Source organism: Xenopus tropicalis, chromosome 7, assembly GCF_000004195.4.
Source record: "Xenopus tropicalis strain Nigerian chromosome 7, UCB_Xtro_10.0, whole genome shotgun sequence".
NCBI lineage: Eukaryota > Metazoa > Chordata > Amphibia > Anura > Pipidae > Xenopus > Xenopus tropicalis.
The window spans coordinates 126,832,540-126,854,210 of NC_030683.2; the positions used below are offsets into that span (position 1 = coordinate 126,832,540).

The window sequence follows — 21,671 nt, forward strand, 5'->3', positions numbered from 1 at the left end:
TAGCAAACACCCCAGCTGTACCAGTGCAGGAATGGCTGCCCCCGGGGCTACACAGCGGGGTATTTATATAAACTATTGTAGGGTTTCTGTAGCAAACACCCCAGCTGTACCAGTGCAGGAATGGCTGCCCCCGGGGCTACACAGCGGGGTATTTATATAAACTATAGTAGGGTTTCTGTAGCAAACACCCCAGCTGTACCAGTGCAGGAATGGCTGCCCCCGGGGCTACACAGCGGGGTATTTATATAAACTATAGTAGGGTTTCTGTAGCAAACACCCCAGCTGTACCAGTGCAGGAACGGCTGCCCCCGGGGCTACACAGCGGGGTATTTATATAAACTATAGTAGGGTTTCTGTAGCAAACACCCCAGCTGTACCAGTGCAGGAACGGCTGCCCCCGGGGCTACACAGCGGGGTATTTATATAAACTATAGTAGGGTTTCTGTAACAAACACCCCAGCTGTACCAGTGCAGGAACGGCTGCCCCCGGGGCTACACAGCGGGGTATTTATATAAACTATAGTAGGGTTTCTGTAGCAAACACCCCAGCTGTACCAGTGCAGGAATGGCTGCCCCCGGGGCTACACAGCGGGGTATTTATATAAACTATAGTAGGGTTTGTGTAGCAAACACCCCAGCTGTACCAGTGCAGGAATGGCTGCCCCCGGGGCTACACAGCGGGGTATTTATATACTGTATATACTCGAGTATAAGCCTAGTTTTTCGGGACCCAAAATGTGCTGAAAAAGTCACCCTCGGCTTATACTCGAGTCGGGTGCCATGGGTCCCTCTAGACTAGCACCCTCTGTCCTTTGTGTGCAAATTAGGCCCCCCGCAACCAGACCCTCCAGTGCCCTGGCCTTGGCTCCCACTAGCAATACTTATTCCCCCTTACATCCCTCCGGGACTGGGTCTGCTGCCAGTTTGCCAATGTGCAATGGGGGGGGGGGTAGTACTCTTATTGTTTTTGTTGACGCTCTTCTCCGCTTACAGAGCTAGTTTACTGTTTTTCTTTGAAATAAATATTGAAAAACATATACCCCACTGATGCCTCAAATGTCATTTTATTGGTATTTTTTTTGATTATTGAAACTTAGCAGTAGCTGCTGCATTTCCCACCCTCGGCTTATACTCGAGTCAATACGTTTTTCCAGTTTTTCTTAGGTAAAATTAGGTACCTCGGCTTATATTCGGATCGGCTTATACTCGAGTATATACGGTAAACTATAGTAGGGTTTCTGTAGCAAACACCCCAGCTGTACCAGTGCAGGAACGGCTGCCCCCGGGGCTACACAGCAGGGTATTTATATAAACTATAGTAGGGTTTCTGTAGCAAATACCCCAGCTGTACCAGTGCAGGAATGGCTGCCCCCGGGGCTACACAGCGGGGTATTTATATAAACTATAGTAGGGTTTCTGTAGCAAACACCCCAGCTGTACCGGTGCAGGAATGGCTGCCCCCGGGGCTACACAGCGGGGTATTTATATAAACTATAGTAGGGTTTCTGTAGCAAACACCCCAGCTGTACCAGTGCAGGAATGGCTGCCCCCGGGGCTACACAGCGGGGTATTTATATAAACTATAGTAGGGTTTCTGTAGCAAACACCCCAGCTGTACCAGTGCAGGAATGGCTGCCCCCGGGGCTACACAGCGGGGTATTTATATAAACTATAGTAGGGTTTCTGTAGCAAACACCCCAGCTGTACCAGTGCAGGAATGGCTGCCCCCGGGGCTACACAGCGGGGTATTTATATAAACTATAGTAGGGTTTCTGTAGCAAACACCCCAGCTGTACCAGTGCAGGAATGGCTGCCCCCGAGGCTACACAGCGGGGTATTTATATAAACTATAGTAGGGTTTCTGTAGCAAACACCCCAGCTGTACCGGTGCAGGAATGGCTGCCCCCGGGGCTACACAGCGGGGTATTTATATAAACTATAGTAGGGTTTCTGTAGCAAACACCCCAGCTGTACCGGTGCAGGAATGGCTGCCCCCGGGGCTACACAGCGGGGTATTTATATAAACTATAGTAGGGTTTCTGTAGCAAACACCTCAGCTGTACCGGTGCAGGAATGGCTGCCCCCGGGGCTACACAGCGGGGGTATTTATATAAACTATAGTAGGGTTTCTGTAGCAAACACCCCAGCTGTACCGGTGCAGGAATGGCTGCCCCCGGGGCTACACAGCGGGGTATTTATATAAACTATAGTAGGGTTTCTGTAGCAAACACCCCAGCTGTACCAGTGAAGGAATGGCTGCCCCCGGGGCTACACAGCGGGGTATTTATATAAACTATAGTAGGGTTTCTGTAGCAAACACCCCAGCTGTACCAGTGCAGGAACGGCTGCCCCCGGGGCTACACAGCGGGGTATTTATATAAACTATAGTAGGGTTTCTGTAGCAAACACCCCAGCTGTACCGGTGCAGGAATGGCTGCCCCCGGGGCTACACAGCGGGGTATTTATATAAACTATAGTAGGGTTTCTGTAGCAAACACCCCAGCTGTACCAGTGCAGGAACGGCTGCCCCCGGGGCTACACAGCAGGGTATTTATATAAACTATAGTAGGGTTTCTGTAGCAAACACCCCAGCTGTACCGGTGCAGGAATGGCTGCCCCCGGGGCTACACAGCGGGGTATTTATATAAACTATAGTAGGGTTTCTGTAGCAAACACCCCAGCTGTACCGGTGCAGGAATGGCTGCCCCCGGGGCTACACAGTGGGGTATTTATATAAATTATAGTAGGGTTTCTGTAGCAAACACCCCAGCTGTACCAGTGCAGGAATGGCTGCCCCCGGGGCTACACAGCGGGGTATTTATATAAACTATAGTAGGGTTTCTGTAGCAAACACCCCAGCTGTACCGGTGCAGGAATGGCTGCCCCCGGGGCTACACAGCGGGGTATTTATATAAACTATAGTAGGGTTTCTGTAGCAAACACCCCAGCTGTACCGGTGCAGGAATGGCTGCCCCCGGGGCTACACAGTGGGGTATTTATATAAACTATAGTAGGGTTTCTGTAGCAAACACCCCAGCTGTACCAGTGCAGGAATGGCTGGTACAGAAAACAAAAACATAACTTCTTTAGTTAGGCTTTAGTTCCCCTTTAATACTTGTTTCTGTATTTGATATGAGCATTTCTAGGGATATACTGATACTTATGAATAATGAATGACATTGGTATCACCATAACCAACATAATCAGAAGTCATTTTCCACAGCCACTCATATACAATACATATTACTTATTGCTGTACATTAGTAAGCACTTTACTGTATGACAATAACCACAACTCATTATCCCACAAAGAATTACAAAAGCCAATGAATATGAAAGGCTAACAGCTCTAAATGTCTCCTATGGGAGAGTATATTATATTATAAAATATATATTTCAATGGATCCAGTTGCAAATTGCATAGGATTAAATGAAACCCCCATTTATAATATGTGAGTTAAATCCCTATGGGAGATTTATGTTTATTTCCATTATTTCTCTTTTATCATCTGTTCTGCTTGTGTCTCTGTAACGTGAGCTCTGAATCCTCATAGAAACCTGCAAACAAGTTCCCTCAGTGTATTTTCATTAGAAGATTATTAATGTCTCATTCAATAATAAATATAGTGGATAGAAAGGAATGAAAAGCTTAGAAGGTATCACTATTGCAGTAAGGGAAATGGATTAAGGACTTATGGCGGCACAGTGGGGTCATGGGTTAGATTCCAGCCATTTCCAATAACATACAGACAGGCTTGAACATGGAGGGGGGGAGGGATATCACTCCAACTTGCAGCGCAGCAGTAAAGTGTGCCTGAGTCTGAGCTTTCAGCCAGCGCTACACATTAGAACTGCTTTCAGCTAACCTATTGTTTCTCCTACTCCCATGTAACTGGAGGAGTCCCAAGCCGGACTTGGATTTCTTACTATTGAGTGCTATTCTGATACCTACTGGGAGCTGCTATCTTGCTCCCTTCCCATTGTTCTGCTGATTGGCTGCTGGGGGGGAGGGTGAGGGGGGGGATATCACTCCAACTTGCAGCACAGCAGTAAAGTGTGCCTGAGTCTGAGCTTTCAGCCAGCGCTACACATTAGAACTGCTTTCAGCTAACCTATTGTTTCTCCTACTCCCATGTAACTGGAGGAGTCCCAAGCCGGACTTGGATTTCTTACTATTGAGTGCTATTCTGATACCTACTGGGAGCTGCTATCTTGCTCCCTTCCCATTGTTCTGCTGATTGGCTGCTGGGGGGGAGGGGGGAGGGGGGGATATCACTCCAACTTGCAGCGCAGCAGTAAAGTGTGAGTGAAGTTTATCAGAGCACAGGTCACATGGCTGTGGCACCCTGGGAAATGAAGAATATGGCTAGCCCCATGGGAAAAATATTACAATGCAGGATTCTGCTGGAGAAGCTCTATTAACCCTTCAGGTTTTGTAACAAACATGTTTTCCCATGACAGTATTGCTTTCCCCTAGGCTGTTCCCTTTTCTGTAACAAAAGTGAGCGAGGTTCTTCGAAAATTCTCCATGCATTGTATCTATAAGACAGGCCGGTATTGTATTATTTTCCTTACCACGTACCCACACTGGCCAAGATACTGCCACACCTTTTTGTTGGTGTAATACTGTTCTCTCCTTATTACTTATTTTTAGATTTGGCCTTTGATAGATCTTCCTTTTTTTTTTGCCCCCTCTGACTGAGCTTATATATCAGGATGTCTGCTTGTTGCCCAACTGGTTATCATCGGACGGAATCGGCCACAGACAGACTTCCTGACAGATTTCATTTTTCCTGTAATTATTTGCTGACAGTATGAGTGTATTTATTACATAGACTGAACCTTTTCTAATCCATCTTGTTGTATTCATTCCGGGTGAAGACACACAGAGCTACTTAGTAGCAGCTACTTGTCACAGCTACTAAACGCCAGAAAATCCCCTGCCATAGACAATACTGAGAATTGCCCCTGCTAAAACACACATAGTGACAATTATCAGTAAATGATCAGCATTGTCTGTTTTAGTAGCTGTGACAAGTAGCTGCTACTAGTATCTCTGTGTGTCTTTGCCCTTACATATAGTGCGGAAATTACCAGTTGGTAAGGTATAGCTCTTTCTTGTATACTTGTTAACATACATAGTGAGAAGAAAGGTGTAGTTGAACTAAAACATCAGGTCATAGGCTGTCAGACACCCTCCCTAGCTCTAAGTTAGGGCTTAGGGTACTAAAGGAACTAAACATTTGCCCCAAAGGCCCATTGTGGGCTTGTTGGCCCACAATCATTTAGCAAAAATTCCCTCCCCTTTCCGGGTATATTAGTAAAAAATATTTTTTTTTCTGATTTGTACTGGTGTATATTTCATTTTATGGCATTGATCTGCTAAAGGCAGGCTGCTGGGATTAAGAGCTTACTCAGTATATACGTGTAATAGAACATTAGTACAGGTATCGGATCCGTTATCCGGAAACCCGTTATCCAGAAAGCTTCGAATTATGGAAAGCCTGTCTCCCATAGACTCCATTTTAATCAAACAATTCAGATTTCTTAAATCGATATCCTTTTTCTCTGTAATAATAAAACAGTACCTGTACTTGATCCCAACTAAGATATAATTACCCCTTATTGGGGCAGAACAGCCCTATTGGGTTTATTTCATGGTTAAATGATTCCTTTTTCTCTGTAATAATATAACAGTACCTGTACTTGATCCCAACTAAGATATAATTACCCCTTATTGGGGGCAGAACAGCCCTATTGGGTTTATTTCATGGTTAAATGATTCCCTTTTCTCTGTAATAATAAAACAGTACCTGTACTTGATCCCAACTAAGATATAATTACCCCTTATTGGGGCAGAACAGTCCTATTGGGTTTATTAATGTTTTACTGATTTTTTAGTAGACTTAAGGTATGGATATCCAAAGTACGGAAAGACCCCTTATCCGAAATACCCTTGGTCCTAAGAATTCTGGATAAGAGGTCCTATACCTGTACTAATCTGATTAGTAAAGAATTTAGCTGCCCATTACATGGCAGCATAGAAATCAGTGCAGTCTGCATCAGAATTCATTCATAATCAGTCCTGTACATATATCTTTATATTCTGTGTTTTCTTCACCCACAAGGTGGGGTAGCGGTTCTGAAAACAGTCACAATGGGTGTTGTTCAGCTGAGCCAATGAAATCTGAATGGAGTGGGCCCATGGGGGGCTGGCCCCTCCCTGGGAATCATATATAGTTCTTCCTCAGGCTGATTCAATCAAAGCTGTGGGAGCCGGAGCTTTGCTACATTCTTAGCCAGTCGGGCAGAGGTGAGTATTGTACATAGTGCTGGTATCTGCCGGAACTAGGGGTAGGCACCCATCTAGGGTGCAACGGTGGGGGTGCTGGGCACCTACCGCTTCTGTCTCCCTACTCCCTGGGCCCTTCTGTAACTCCCAGCGGGAGCCGGCTGAGAGCAGAGGCTGAGTTTCCTGGCAGTCCCTGGTGCTGAAGAAATTCTGTTTTGTTTATTTTACAGTATTTATACATAGCACGAGATGAGAGAGCTGGGGAGGACAATGACTTGCCAGTGCAGCCTGCGGCATCGCCCCCTGGGCATTCACTCACACGTAGCCGAGGCAGAGCTGCCCAGCAGGCAAGTACCTTTCTCCCTGAGCAGCCCATTGTGTGTGTATATGGGGGGGTCTAATGGAATATAGAAATTCTCATATAAAATAAAAACAAAGTTTATGGCAATGTTTTAATGTAGTAAGAAATTATCGTTGGAGATTTTATAAGAATCAACCACAGGGGGAGCCATTGCATTGGACATATGGGGGATTTCTACGTTACAGGCCCTGCAGTATGAGACCGACGTATATTGGATTGGGTTTGTTTTTGATGCTTTTGGTGGTTTTTTTTTAGAACTATTACTGGACATTTTGGTGATTTCTGTTAGATTGTCAGCTCCCGTGAGCAGGTTTAGCTCTAGTTTTATACATTATGGGCCGAGTGTTTTACCCGTGGGAGTAACAGAATTTTTTCTCCCCTTCCAATAACACGGATGAAATGAAAAAGATTAGAGAAAATGATGGAATTTGAACGTGTGGGAATCTTTCTCTCCTCTATCGGGATATTCTTCCTCGGAATTTGATAATAGAGAGGCTTTTTTTGGTGGGGGGTTCAAAAAATCTCTCGAAAGGAATTATAGGGGGTTAATGTATTAAATGGTTAAGAAATTCTTGATGTAGAATTTATGAAAATGTCTTATATGATTTAATTAACTGTTTGTCTCAAATTGTCTGTAAATTGTCTGAGCCAATACAGATAATAAGAGAACTGGGGGGTGAAGGGCCCACCGGGACACTGGGAAAAAACCCGGTGCTTTTTAAATGTGCCCCTGACGAAGACACCCCCCTCCTTTTGAATGGGGGTCGAAACGCGTTGGGTTTTTTGATATGTAAAACAAAGTTTGTAATTTTTTAACCATTTTAATGTGCCCTGCTCCTCTCTTATGTTTTGGATTTTTGGGGGGATCTTACAGGGGACCCCTGCAGTGAGCACCCACTTTATTGAATTGATTTTGTAGGTGTGCAGCATTACATACTAGAATATCTGTGGGTGGGACCCAAAAAAGCTGTTTAGGGTGGGCCTTTACATAACGGGAAACTGCCTTGCCATTCACTTTGCGTTTTGCTCTTTAAGGTGTGAGGCACTGTAGGCACGTGGCTACTACATGCCCCAAATAGCCACTGAGACAGACGGGAGGAATTATATTGGGAGCCGGGTTCATTTTTTTAAAAAACAGAATTGAAAATGGTGCCAAAAAGCCACCGTAACCATGGTACAGCACTGTATATCCTACTAGCACTATAGAAATAAAGTTATATATATAGTGAATAAAGTACCCCCTATTGTAAAATATAGGGATATTATAAGCCCCCGAGGAGTTCCTTATAATATATAGTCAATAAAGTGCCCCCTATTGTAACATATAGGGATATTATAAGCCCCCGAGGGGTTCCTTATAATATATAGTGAATAAAGTGCCCCCTATTGTAACATATAGGGATATTATAAGCCCCCGAGGAGTTCCTTATAATATATAGTGAATAAAGTACCCCCTATTGTAACATATAGGGATATTATAAGCCCCCGAGGAGTTCCTTATAATATATAGTGAATAAAGTACCCCCTATTGTAACATATAGGGATATTATAAGCCCCCGAGGAGTTCCTTATAATATATAGTGAATAAAGTGCCCCCTGTTGTAACATATAGGGATATTATAAGCCCCCGAGGAGTTCCTTATAATATATAGTGAATAAAGTGCCCCCTATTGTAACATATAGGGATATTATAAGCCCCCGAGGAGTTCCTTATAATATATAGTGAATAAAGTACCCCCTATTGTAACATATAGGGATATTATAAGCCCCCGAGGAGTTCCTTATAATATATAGTGAATAAAGTACCCCCTATTGTAACATATAGGGATATTATAAGCCCCCGAGGAGTTCCTTATAATATATAGTGAATAAAGTGCCCCCTGTTGTAACATATAGGGATATTATAAGCCCCCGAGGAGTTCCTTATAATATATAGTGAATAAAGTGCCCCCTATTGTAACATATAGGGATATTATAAGTCCCTGAGGGGTTCCCTATAATATATAGTGAATAAAGTACCCCCTATTGTAACATATAGGGATATTATAAGCCCCCGAGGAGTTCCTTATAATATATAGTGAATAAAGTACCCCCGATTGTAACATATAGGGATATTATAAGCCCCTGAGGAGTTCCTTATAATATATAGTGAATAAAGTACCCCCTATTGTAACATATAGGGATATTATAAGCCCCCGAGGAGTTCCTTATAATATATAGTGAATAAAGTACCCCCTATTGTAACATATAGGGATATTAGAAGTCACCGAGGAGTTCCTTATAATATATAGTGAATAACGTACCCCCTATTGTAACATATAGGGATATTAGAAGTCACAGAGGAGTTCCATGACCATATAAAGGTACAAGGCCAAAGGCCGAGTGCTTTTAAACAGCTCATGGTGACTTCTGATATCCCTATATTTTACATCAGGGGGTACTATATGTATTATAATATACAGGTTTTAGTAAGTCATGTGACAGAAATGACATCACTAAGCTCCGATTGTAATGATGACATCACAAGCACCGTTTCTAAGGATATAATTTATAGTTTAGTCACATAGGGAATATATATATATATATACTCTACATACAGATGCAGAACATTCCCAGGACTATTTGCTTCCATGACAGCCAGACAATTACTTTACAAATGGGTTTTACAGCGTAGGAACAACCTGTCATTACATTAATGAACTGTGTTATTTGCTCTCTACTTATCCATGGCCACTTACACACAGCAGAGCAGCCGGCCTACGTGAATGAATAAACACACTCCACATGTGCAGCAGCTGGGATACATTACACTGCCGAAAATAAAAGCACCACGTAATAGCCACGTGCAGCCATGTTATGATTCTCCTTGGCCAATCAGATTGTGAGACATGTGAGGGGAACTCCTGCAACGTCACTGGTCTCTTACACTGTCTATTTAGGGGTAGTAACCCTGCCTACACACACACGTGGGGCACAGAGCTGTCTGTCTGCTCATAGCAACTTGCAGAAAGCCAACATTAACCCTATTTATCTGCCTTTGGTAATATTCCTCATGGAGTTACCAAGTTTGTGTTGCTTTATACTGGTATTAAAGGGAAACTACACCCCCAGAATGAATATGTAACCAACAGACAGTTTATATTATATTAAGTGGCCTATTAAAGAATCTCCCCAAACTGGAATATATATATCAGTAAATATTGCCCTTTTATATCCTTTCCCTTGAGCCGCCATTTTGTGATGGGCTGTGTGCTCCCTCAGAGATCAGCTGACAGGAAGTGATGCAGCTCTAACTGTAACAGGAAGTAGTGTGGGAGCAACAGGCAGAACTCTGCCCATTCATTGGCTGATGGGGCCTAGCATGTATGTGTGCCTTGGCTTGTTTGTGTGCACTGTAAATCCTATGATCCCAGGGGGCGGCCCTTAGTACTTAAAATGGCAGTTTCCTATTTAGGATTACCCAATGGCACATACTGCTAAATAAGTATATTTATATGAAAATGGGTTATTTAGATGAAGCAGGGCTTTAGATATGAGCTGTTTATGCAATATATTGTTATAGATTATATAATTACATATCCCCAGGATAACAATTGCAGTATATAAATGACAATAACATACAGACAAGTCATTAGCCTTCACCCCTCTATCCCTTACATCACGGCTGGGTTTCTCTTCTCTGAGTCAGTCAGTTGCTGCTTTCCTCCCCCTCCCTCCCTTATGATGCAAGCCGTGTAGGGAATGTTTGCCTACATATCGCTCTGCGGCCCCGGGGGCTCTGGCATATGGAACAATGTAACACATATATTCATTATAGAAATATATCAGTGAGTGTGTGCAGTGTGGGCTACTTTATTATTAAAAACACCGCAATACAATTATCTTTCAGCTAACAACTCAACAACCAGCGTTTAGTTGACATGGGCCACACAGGGGCAGGGGGATTTCTGCAATTGCCCATAAAGGGTGGAGAACATAAAGCATTGGGGTTTGTTCAAGGTCGGGGAATAAATCAACATTTTCTTTCCAAAACAGTTTCCCTAGGAAAAAAAAAGTTTTCCAAAAAGTTTTTCTAGAAATCTGTCATTGCTGCCACTGCATTATAAAGCACAGCCGGGGCAGTAAGGCAGACCTGTTCTGCCCTTATTGGGGCTCATCCCTGTAGTGCTGGGGTGTCCCATCGGCATACATACAGTAGTGAGGTGGAGCATTTTGGTTGAGGATCACGGCCTGACCCATCAGGGCACCAGTAGGGGGTCAGCACTATAATTATTATTATTATTATTATTAATGGAAAGGTAATTTCTAGCATTTTACCACCCAGGGGGGCAAACTGCTCCATGTGGGTCACATGGTCACTGAGATTAAGGGAGGTTTTAGTTTTATGGCTCGGATCCAGCGGCACCGTGTTCTGTAATTGTGCCATGCTAACAAATGGCTGGGTGTATATTTAATAAAGAAACAAAGATAAAAGGTGTTAAGAAATAAATTCTATTTCTATTACCCGGGCAGCTCACACTCTATTCTTGGCACAGCTTGGAGATACTGTTTATTAATGAGACTTGTATTGTTCTACTATCCCCCTAACTGGGCCGCTGTTCTGTATGAGGAGTCTGGGAGAAAAGATCCCTTTGGTTTATTTCAACTGTGAGTTTATAGTTCCTTCTATATAATGAACTTACTGTACCAGCCCAGAGGTACAGCAGCCCTATCACAGTAATGATCCAGGCCTTCAAAGCTGCCCCAGCAGCTCCCCATTTGGATCTTGTTAGGCATCTTCTGTGTGTCAGTGGCACTGCACGCGCTCAGTGGGCTTCAGACAGGAAAGGGCTGGGGCTTTTAGGAAAATACTCAAGGGGAGCCCTGATTACATTTTTAGACGTTGAACCCACCCTGTGTGTCCTGACAGCCACCGTCTTGGCCTGTAACATGCCAGTTGCTAAGCAACCAGGTGTACATCAACATACCGCTTAGGTTTGCTATTATTTGGAGAGATTTTTTTTTAACCAAATATGGATATGTGGCACTTAGCAAATTCAGAGAATTTAGGAAGGGTGTGTAGGTATCAGAAGGCTAGTAATGCACTAGTGTATTTAAGAGTGAAATCAGAGTTCACAGCCATGGAAATTCCCAGCTCTCTATTCACCTGTATAGCATTTTAGCAACCAGTCCTCATAGATAGTCACGTAGCCTGAGAACCCAGCCAGTTCTGACTCATGCACTGCTGCTGCCGGTGGGAGGCTGAGGGAAGGTCAGAGAAGGAAAACAAGAGATTAGGGTTGCAGGTACAACAAGGGTAAGTACATTTTAATGGGGTATATTTATCCAAAATAGATTTCCCTCTCCCCCCTGCCTACCAGCAAAAGTGCACAACTATCTGGCTTTTGATTCTCTATATATAATTGTTTTCTGAAGTTGGATGTAGTTGCACAGGTGTAAAAATCCTGGTAGAACTGATGTAAAAACCCGCTATCCGACACGTGACTGCTCCATGGAGCCAATCGTAAGCTTTCTGTTGCGTTATGGCCGTTTGGAAGGAATGACTGGGATGTAATAATGGCGCTAGCATCTCATTTAGTTGCACTGTGTGGTTTCTCCCCAAATCTGGATCATTTTTAAGAAACTGATGTGACATTTTGTTTTTTCCCCCCACAGATCGGCCATTATGGAGATGGAGACAGTTCCAGTGCAGGAAACCAGTATATCAGGGTAAATATATGCGCTATATACAATACTTTATGTATCATGTTTAAGTGGGAGATATCCATTTGTTTCCCTCTGTTTGTCATTCAACTATAGGTCTGCAGGCTGGATATCTAGAATTAGGGAAAAATATAGTTCAAAGGCTACTAGGTGACAAGATACATACATATTGCATTATTCTCTTATTTAAAGATAGAACTAAATGCCAATGAAATGTACATATGGTGCCAAGGACACAATATATCATATAAGATATAGGCATTCCATTTAACTAAAGGCCAGGCTGTATGGGTGCTTTATAGCGGTATATAAAAGCTAAGGATGTCTCTGGAGACAGTTCACTATATATCACCATTAGGAATTTCCAGAAAAAGTATATATATATATATATATACAGTATATATATATATCCACCAAAAAAGTCCTGCACTCCAAACACTTTATTGTTAAAACCACATACAAAAAAAGAGCAACGTTTCAGAGCGTCCCGTTCCTTCATCAAGCCGTGTATAATACAATAGATGCCACACTTTTTAAAGGTCTTGCTCCACCCTTCCCATCCCTTAATTGGATACCTTCCATTAACCCCAATAACACATGTTCTCCAATTATTATATATCCATTAATGAGTTTCCATCCTTAATACCAGAACCTCTTGAATCCAGTCAGATCATATTCACGATTCATACCTCTCGGCTCAAGCCTTTGTAAGGCATGTATCCAAAATTTTTCATGTTTTTGTAAATATAGAAGCCTGTTACCCCCCTCTTCTCAGTGGGGGCAAAGCCTCTATAGCCAAATACTGGAGTGAAAATGAGCTGGTACTGGCAACTTCAAATTATTAGTCCTAATAGTAGATATACGTTGACTGATGCCGTCCTCGAGACTCTGTGTGGTCTCTCCTACATAAAGTGACCCACAAGGGCACTTTATGAGGTAAACCACATACTCAGAAAGACACGTATAATATATATACTGTATATATACATTACATTCCAAAGTCTGACCCTTAATGTTCATTATTTTCCTCTTAAGGTTTTTCGATCTCCCTAAGAGTGTTCAAGACACAAACAATATAATTGCAAAGAGCTCAAGCGCAGACTTGATCAAGAAGCTGAAATCCCCAGAACCTACACAGAGAGAACGCCAAAGAGATTTGATGTTGGAGGCATCAAGTGAGGCTGAAAAATCCACAAATTTGGAAAAGGAGTCTGGTACAGAGAAACCATTGGCATCAACAACAAATGAGATAGAACAGCAAGAGATTGAAGTAGATATTTACCAGGCAGATGCTGATTTAGATAATCTGAGCACGGAAAAAGAAGCAAAAATCCAATACCTGGTAGAAGGTGGAAGAAAAGGAGAAGATGTTGATCCAGAAACTGAAGAAGACAGAGTTATAAAAAATTCATTAGATGCACCAGACAAGGACACAGGCCACACTGGTATAAGAGAAAATGAACATCAAGAAGACAACTTGGAAAAGATCTTGGATTCGGCACCTGAGGACATTACAGAATCAGAAATGGTTGTTGATGGAAGTCAGGAAGAGAAGAACTGTGATGCAGAGATGCAACTTCATTCAGAAGCTGAGAACATCAAGAACATTCCAGATGAAAATGAAAAGAAAGCTCAAACAGTAGAGGACTTAAACCAGCAAAAACCTGCAATAAATGGAAGATGTCAAGAAGACAACTTGGAAGAGGTCTTGGGTTTGGTACCTGAGGACATTAAAGAATTAGATATGGTTGTTGATGGAAGTCAGGAAGAGAAGAACTATGATACAGAGATGCAACTTCATTCAGAAGCTGAGGACACCAAGAACATTCCAGATGAAAATGAAAAGAAAGCTCAAAGAGCAGAGGACCTAAAACAGCAAAACTGTGCAATAGATGGAAGATGTCAAGAAGACAACTTGGAAGAGGTCTTTGGTTTGGCACCTGAGGACATTACAGAATCAGAAATGGTTGTTGATGGAAGTCAGGAAGAGAAGAAATATGATACAGAGATGCAACTTCATTCAGAAGCTGAGGACACCAAGAACATTCCAGATGAAAATGAAAAGAAAGCTCAAAGAGCAGAGGACCTAAAACAGCAAAACTGTGCAATAGATGGAAGATGTCAAGAAGACAACTTGGAAGAGGTCTTGGGTTTAGCAGCGGAAGACATTAAAGAATCAGAAATGGTTGTTGATGGAGGCCATCAGGATGAGAACTATGATGCCCAAATGCTGCTCTCAGAAGTTGAGGGAACCAAGCAAATCCTAAACGTAACTGAAGAGAAAGTTCAAATGCGAAACTCGGATTCAGACAAAACGTTGGTCACTCCAGGAGAGGACATAGACCAGCAAGACCAGGACATTGGTGGACGTTACGAAGAGAAAACTTATTCAGAGAAATTTTCTGGCACAGGTTGTGAGAACCTGCACCGTCTAGTTACTGAGGAAGTTGAAAAACATAAAGGGAATCGAGTTCTTGTAGCAAATGCAAAAAATCAAAAGAGAAATAATCCAAAAAACAAGTCATCTAAAGGCATAAAACGTCAAGACGCAGCTGATAACAAAGGCAGCAAATCTGATTCAGAAAAACTGCTGTGTTTGACTGCCAAGAACCCAAAATATCCAACCGTTGTACCAAGTGCAATTCATCGTGTGATAACTGCTCTGAAGGTGTTTACAAGTAAGTGCCACTTAAACATATTACATAATATCAGTTGTTACTATGGTATCTGCAAACATAGTTGCCATTAAAAGCAGTATTTCTGCCTTCTTATTCATGGTCAGACTGGGCTGGTGAGACACTGAGAAAAACCCAGTAGGCCCTGGTGGCCTAGACCCGATCCATGTAGGTGGTGGGAGCCCCAGAGGGGGTATGGGGGCCCCTGGGGTAGCAGTTCTGGTGGCCCTTGCACACCCCAGTCCAACCAGTTTCTATTTTCTGCTTGTCCGGACAATGTGTTACCACTGAGCCGTGCATGTTCTATCATTCACAGCCCAGTAAAGAAGGAAAGTATCAGTTCGATGACAGAATTGGCACAAACCTTTAGTATTCACCCAAACTTAATCTGGATCTCAAGGGAGAACCTTTCAGTCCATGGATGTTGCCTTAGCCGATTCGGTGTTCAGCTAAATTCTGGGGTTGGGACATCGATATTGGAACATATTTATTCTCTGCCCCTTGGGGTAATTTACCCTCAGTCTGACCATGGTTAAGGCACCTATTGTGGAACAGGCAAATATCTACACTTGACACTTGATTCCTGTTTGGCTGAGAGTCTACAACATTCTCTTGTCTGTTTCTTCTACAGGTGGATATTTAATGCTGTGGTTTTGGTGTAACTTCTTTTCCTCAAATGCAGAAGGTAAGCTCTCACTCCGCTTATTTACCCCTGAAACCTCAGCGGTTGAAACTGATGAGATTGAGTGAAACTAGTGGCTGGGGGCCATGGCATGGTGACCAAGGGCAATAGAAGCCAAGGATGGACACTTGGCAACTCACCGTGCCAAAGGGCCAACCCAATATATTGTAAACATTCCATGGCTTGAATTGTATTAAAAAGAACTAAACAGGGAACAGGATCTTAAAAGAAAAAATAAATATTGAGAATGTCCCATTAAGAGTGTATGAATGAATGAATGAATGAATGAACTAAATGAATGAACCTAAAGCAAAATTTTCAAAATACCTCTCTGTCTGTTCCACAGCGTTCCCTATACGTTCCATCTGGCAGACGTACTGGGTCAATGGCACCAATCTGTTTGCTCAGAACCTGATGATCCACAATGGGGTGACTTTCATCCATCTCATATTCACCAACATCCCCCAAGTCAAGAATTGTTCTGATTCATTTTGTGCTGCTTTATTGAGCAACACATCTCTGCTGTTCGCAGTGAGGGAACCGCCAGTGACACCATGGTTCCTGGAGTATGGATCCTGTGCAGAATGTCGGGGGAAGAGTGACCACTTCATTCCTGGAGGTACTGGCCATTATGGGTGCTTGGGTGAAGAAAAGGGTTCAAACAAAAGGAAACATACACCCTCTACATCTCCAAACAGCACTTTAGGGGATAGGCAAGTAGCCTCCCCTCCTTGTGTTTTGCCAGATAAAGAGTTGATGCCCCTTAGGAGAGGCAGAACTGTATAAAGTAAGTCATCTCCACCAAGTCATACCCTTTGGGAGTCCCATTGGTGCAGGAAAGTCAGATGACTCTCCCAAGCCATGTTCTTTCTCTTGGATCTCCTCACTGAGGAGGACACTTGTGTGTTTGTGACCTGGGTTGTAGAAGTAGGACCAAATGAATCCTGAAACCTGAGGTAGGAGGTAGCTGAGAGTAATGGCCAAGCTAGATGAGGGTTTTATCCTGTATGTAGCCGCCCCATAGACTGAGGGCTGAAGAAAATGCCTCTGGAAATTCACCTTTGGTGAGTCGTTGTGCAAATAAGTCCCACCATTCATCTCTTACTGTAGATCAACCTTTCTTACCCACAGTCAAATGTAAAAAGACTTGGGGAGCAACACAAACACCATAAAAGTTCATGGAGGAGCCAAATAAGGGCTGTGATTGGCTATTAAGCAGCCTCTATGCACCCTATGAGCTTACAGGGGCTTTATTTGGTAGGAAATCTTGTTTTTATTCAACCAAAACTTGCCCCCAAGTCAGGAATTCAAATATAACTCCCTGGTTTGGGGACACTGGGAGCAACATCTAAGGGGTTGGGGAGCAACATGTTGCCCCACTGGTTGGGGATCACTGCTGTAGATGATACTGAAGGACCACTGGCCCCCCGAAAGCTCATTCTTGAATACAAGGGGTCTCAAATGTAATGTGTTTAGCCAGAAGTAGGTCTGGAAGGGCAATTACTACCCCCGATATAGTGTTACAGTAGTACATATACATGAGCACGGTTGGTAATAACGATTTTTTAAATATGTTTTTAATTTTTTCAGGGCAATTTACTGATCTAGAAACTATAATGGAAAAGGTACTGAAGTTTACCAGCCAAGCTGCGATCAGTTCCTTGGCGCCTCTCCACTCGACTGATACCCCGGCAGCTCCTGGGGCTGGCACGCTTCACTGGATAATAGCACTGACTGCAGTGATTTTCTTTGCGACGCCCGCTATCTACTGTATTCTTATAAAAAGGTATCACCCGGTTTCTCCTCCTGTTTGAGAAGACAAGTCTTTTATAGGGGTCTCTAGAGCCACATTCATATTATTATATAATTCATTTTTATTTCAGATTCTGTGTCAGGACCCAACCCAACATACAGAATGTGCCGGCACCAACAAGGTACGTTTACTATAATCAGTAACAGTTTTACTCTGCTGTTATCCTGGGCTTGTTGTCACTCTAACCCTCATATCAATAGGAATATCCAATACTGACTCAGTGCAAGGTTAAATATTAATTGAAAAATCTACAGACCAACCAGAGATTAAAGTGATTTACACACATAAACAGTAAGGTCTAACAGGCCATTGATTGTATCCTTATCATTTACAGTAGGGGGTACATTATCCCTTATAATACATGAGTGATACTCAGAGTTCCCTGTATAACTCAGCCTGCAGCCTTGTGCCTTTATATGGGCACAGAACCCCTCAGTGACTGCTAATATCCTTATCATTTACAGTAGGGGGTACATTATCCCTTATAATACATGAGTGATACTCACAGTTCCCTGTATAACTCAGCCTGCAGCCTTGTGCCTTTATATGGGGGGCACAGAACCCCTCAGTGACTGCTAATATCCTTATCATTTACAGTAGGGGGTACATTATCCCTTATAATACATGAGTGATACTCAGAGTTCCCTGTATAACTCAGCCTGCAGCCTTGTGCCTTTATATGGGGGGCACAGAACCCCTCAGTGACTGCTAATATCCTTATCATTTACAGTAGGGGGTACATCATCCCTTATAATACATGAGTGATACTCAGAGTTCCCTGTATAACTCAGCCTGCAGCCTTGTGCCTTTATATGGGGGGCACAGAACCCCTCAGTGACTGCTAATATCCTTATCATTTACAGTAGGGGGTACATTATCCCTTATAATACATGAGTGATACTCAGAGTTCCCTGTATAACTCAGCCTGCAGCCTTGTGCCTTTATATGGGTACAGAGCCCCTCAGGGACTGCTAATATCCTTATCATTTACAGTAGGGGGTACATTATCCCTTATAATACATGAGTGATACTCAGAGTTCCCTGTATAACTCAGCCTGCAGCCTTGTGCCTTTATATGGGCACAGAACCCCTCAGTGACTGCTAATATCCTTATCATTTACAGTAGGACCCAGGACCCAACCCAACATACAGAATGTGCCGGCACCAACAAGGTACGTTTACTATAATCAGTAACAGTTTTACTCTGCTGTTATCCTGGGCTTGTCACTCTAATCCTCATATCAATAGGAATATCCAATACTGACTCAGTGCAAGGTTAAATATTAATTGAAAAATCTACAGACCAACCAGAGATTAAAGTGATTTACACACATAAACAGTAAGGTCTAACAGGCCATTGATTGTATCCTTATCATTTACAGTAGGGGGTACATTATCCCTTATAATACATGAGTGATACTCAGAGTTCCCTGTATAACTCAGCCTGCAGCCTTGTGCCTTTATATGGGGGGCACAGAACCCCTCAGTGACTGCTAATATCCTTATCATTTACAGTAGGGGGTATATTATCCCTTATAATACATGCGTGATACTCATGGGCCCTTGAAACTCTAAAAGCTCTAATAACTTTTTGTTACAGCACTGATGTAATGTTATTTTCCCTAGAATAAGATAAATGTGTTGTTTTTGGTTAGTTGCATATCTGATGAAATGTAGACAAGAAACTAAACTTCTCATTTATCCTTCAGTAAAATGGTGGATGGCAGAGAAGAATCTCCTTTGGATCCCGGAGAGTCTCTGGAGCTGAACCTCAGCAGAAACCTAACTGATCTCCTTACAACAAATAACACTTAAATGTCTTAAATGGACCCCGGAGACTAAGAGAGACTAGTGCTTAGCCTAACCCAGTGGCTCTAATGCTTTCCCTGCTTATTCTCTGCCTTATAATTCTATATGAAATGGTTTCTGACAACAGGTGACAGTAGCCATGGCCCCTTGGTGCCTTGTTTCCAGAGCTGAACAGCAGGGGGAGTGTTCCCTTTGGACTAGTGGGGACCAGACTGAGCAGGGGGTGGGCCCCGCCGTGGAGGTGGAAGGGCAGCCCCCCTATATAATGGCACTGCTGCATAGAAAAGGGATAGGAAGCGGCCAACCCAAGCCCAATGTGGCTGCCGTCTGTACCCCTAATCAGAACTATGATACACAGACAGCAGCCCTTATAGATCCAGGGTTGGACTGGGCCAATGGGGCATTGGGAAAAAACCTGCCTGCCCAGACCTGATCCCCAACGGAGATCCCCAGGCTCCCTCCCCTGACGCACAGAAAGTACGTTTTTTGGAACAAAAGAGTTCATGACGTTTGAACCAGTTTCCCTGGAATTAGTCAGTGGGATGGGGGGGGGATTAACACCATTAAAAAGCTTTCTGGCTCTATTCTTTTTAATAGGAATTTTCACCAAAGGAAAATGTGCCTAACGACCTGGATGTCTGCAGTTTTTTTAATGCTTTTATGATAACTACTTTTTTAATATGCGGCCATAATATCATCACTATATGTCTATATATAAACTGCTTGCAATGTGCTTAGTACGCAATAAATTCAATATGAAAATCAGCGTTCATGTGTATTGTCTTTATTGTTCATGTGTATTGTCTTTATTAGCCAGAAGAATGCAAAATACCAGCTGGTGTGTGTGCGTTGGTGGAGGAATAATACAGTATAGGTATGGGATCCCTTATCCGCAATACCCTGGTCCTGAGCATTCTGGATAACAGGTCCTATAGCTGTACTGTGTAATGGGCTGGTATAATGGAGGGCTGGTACAGGGCCAACTCACTGCCCAAGCCGTGCCGGAAGGAGAGCTACGTGTGGCCTGAAATGATCACTAAATCTATTATTATATAGATCTCAGGAGGTAAATCCTTTATTAGTATGTACTCATTATAGACTCTGAGAGGCATTGTATCCCTGAAATTTGTACTGGGTGGGGCAGTTGCCTTTTTTACCCACTTCTTAAGGTGGCCATACACGCACCGATATTATCGTACGAAACCTCGTTTCGTACGATAATCGGTGCGTGTATGGCATGTCGGCGAGTCGACCGATATCGCAGGAAGCTGCCGATATCGGACGACTCGCCGATCGGACAAGTTTGAAAATTTTGATCGGGCGCCATAGAAGGCGCCTGACCAAAATTCTCCCTTCAGAGCTGAATCGGCAGAAGGAGGTAGAAATCCTATTGTTTCTACCTCCTTACCTGCCGATTCAGCCCTGAATGGTGTGTGGCGGATCTTACGATGTTTCGTGCGACCGATGGTCGTACGAAACATCGTCGGATCGCCACGTGTATGGCCACCTTTAGTCAGGGTCAGATTGGGGGGTGCAGGGACACTAGGGCTGCCACCCCAGGGGCCACCGCACCCCCCAAGGGGCACCTACCACGGCCCCTGCCATCCAACTGAGGGAGACCAGCGGCCCGGAGGAGCACCCAGCGGGGATCAGGTCTGGCCCAGTGGTCCAACCCTGGCTTTAGCTCCAGTAAATGGGATCACCCCAGAATTGTACTTGAATACAAGTAATGGGATTTTGTGTTCTCATAAACATAAACTGCCCAGACCAGGGACTTCAATGAGGTCCAGATGAATGTTGGACCCTATAATAACGGAAACACTATTACACACAAGGTTGTTGTTGGTCTAAATCGTAATGGCCAACTATGGCACACCTAACAACATTACCTAGCGCCTGTCTCACTAGCTCTGCTAGAAGCAGGAAGGGGTTAACCGGCAGTGGGAAGGGAATCTGGGTTGGTTCTGGAAGCCGGGGCAGCATGTGTAGGTGCCATTTATTTCCAGGACGACCCGGCTCCGGCAGCTGGTACCGTAATGCCAGGCAGTTGCTGCTGCACCAGTCAATTAAAAGCTAAAAAGCCCATTAACCCATTTGTCTGGGGATTTCCAGCATTACAGACTCTGTGCTACGCCATCCCCTGCGGGCATATTAAATGCCCTTCAGTCTAGATAGTGAGACAAATTCCATCCTATATACTTATAAATTCTAAAGGAATCTTTGCACTGAGCAGCCCATTCATTGGCTGATGGGGCCTAGCATGTATGTGTGCCTTGGCTTGTTTGTGTGCACTGTGACTCCTATGATCCCAGGGGGTGGCCCTTAGTACTTAAAAT

The 21,671-nt window shown here is 43.5% G+C and overlaps 1 protein-coding gene across 5 annotated transcripts; it reads left to right on the forward strand.

Annotated features, from left to right (window-relative positions):
- The first annotated feature begins 6,207 nt into the window (after positions 1-6,207).
- LOC100488427 (myosin-1) lies at positions 6,208-20,100 on the forward strand. Of its 5 annotated transcripts, none has more exons than XM_031906419.1 (10): positions 6,208-6,313; positions 6,523-6,639; positions 12,309-12,362; positions 13,392-14,280; positions 14,500-15,034; positions 15,663-15,716; positions 16,060-16,332; positions 17,304-17,499; positions 17,597-17,647; positions 19,236-20,100. In XM_031906419.1, the coding sequence occupies exons 2-10, from the start codon at positions 6,542-6,544 to the stop codon at positions 19,339-19,341; spliced, it is 2,256 nt and encodes a 751-aa protein (XP_031762279.1). In that variant the 5' UTR covers positions 6,208-6,313; positions 6,523-6,541; the 3' UTR covers positions 19,342-20,100. The 5 variants fall into 5 exon arrangements, with proteins under 5 accessions (XP_031762279.1, XP_031762275.1, XP_031762277.1 ...); XM_031906415.1 differs by adding an exon at positions 18,650-18,698 and having other exon boundaries at positions 13,392-15,034; positions 19,236-19,318; XM_031906417.1 differs by adding an exon at positions 18,653-18,698 and having other exon boundaries at positions 13,392-15,034; positions 19,236-19,318.
- Positions 20,101-21,671: the final 1,571 nt, after the last annotated feature.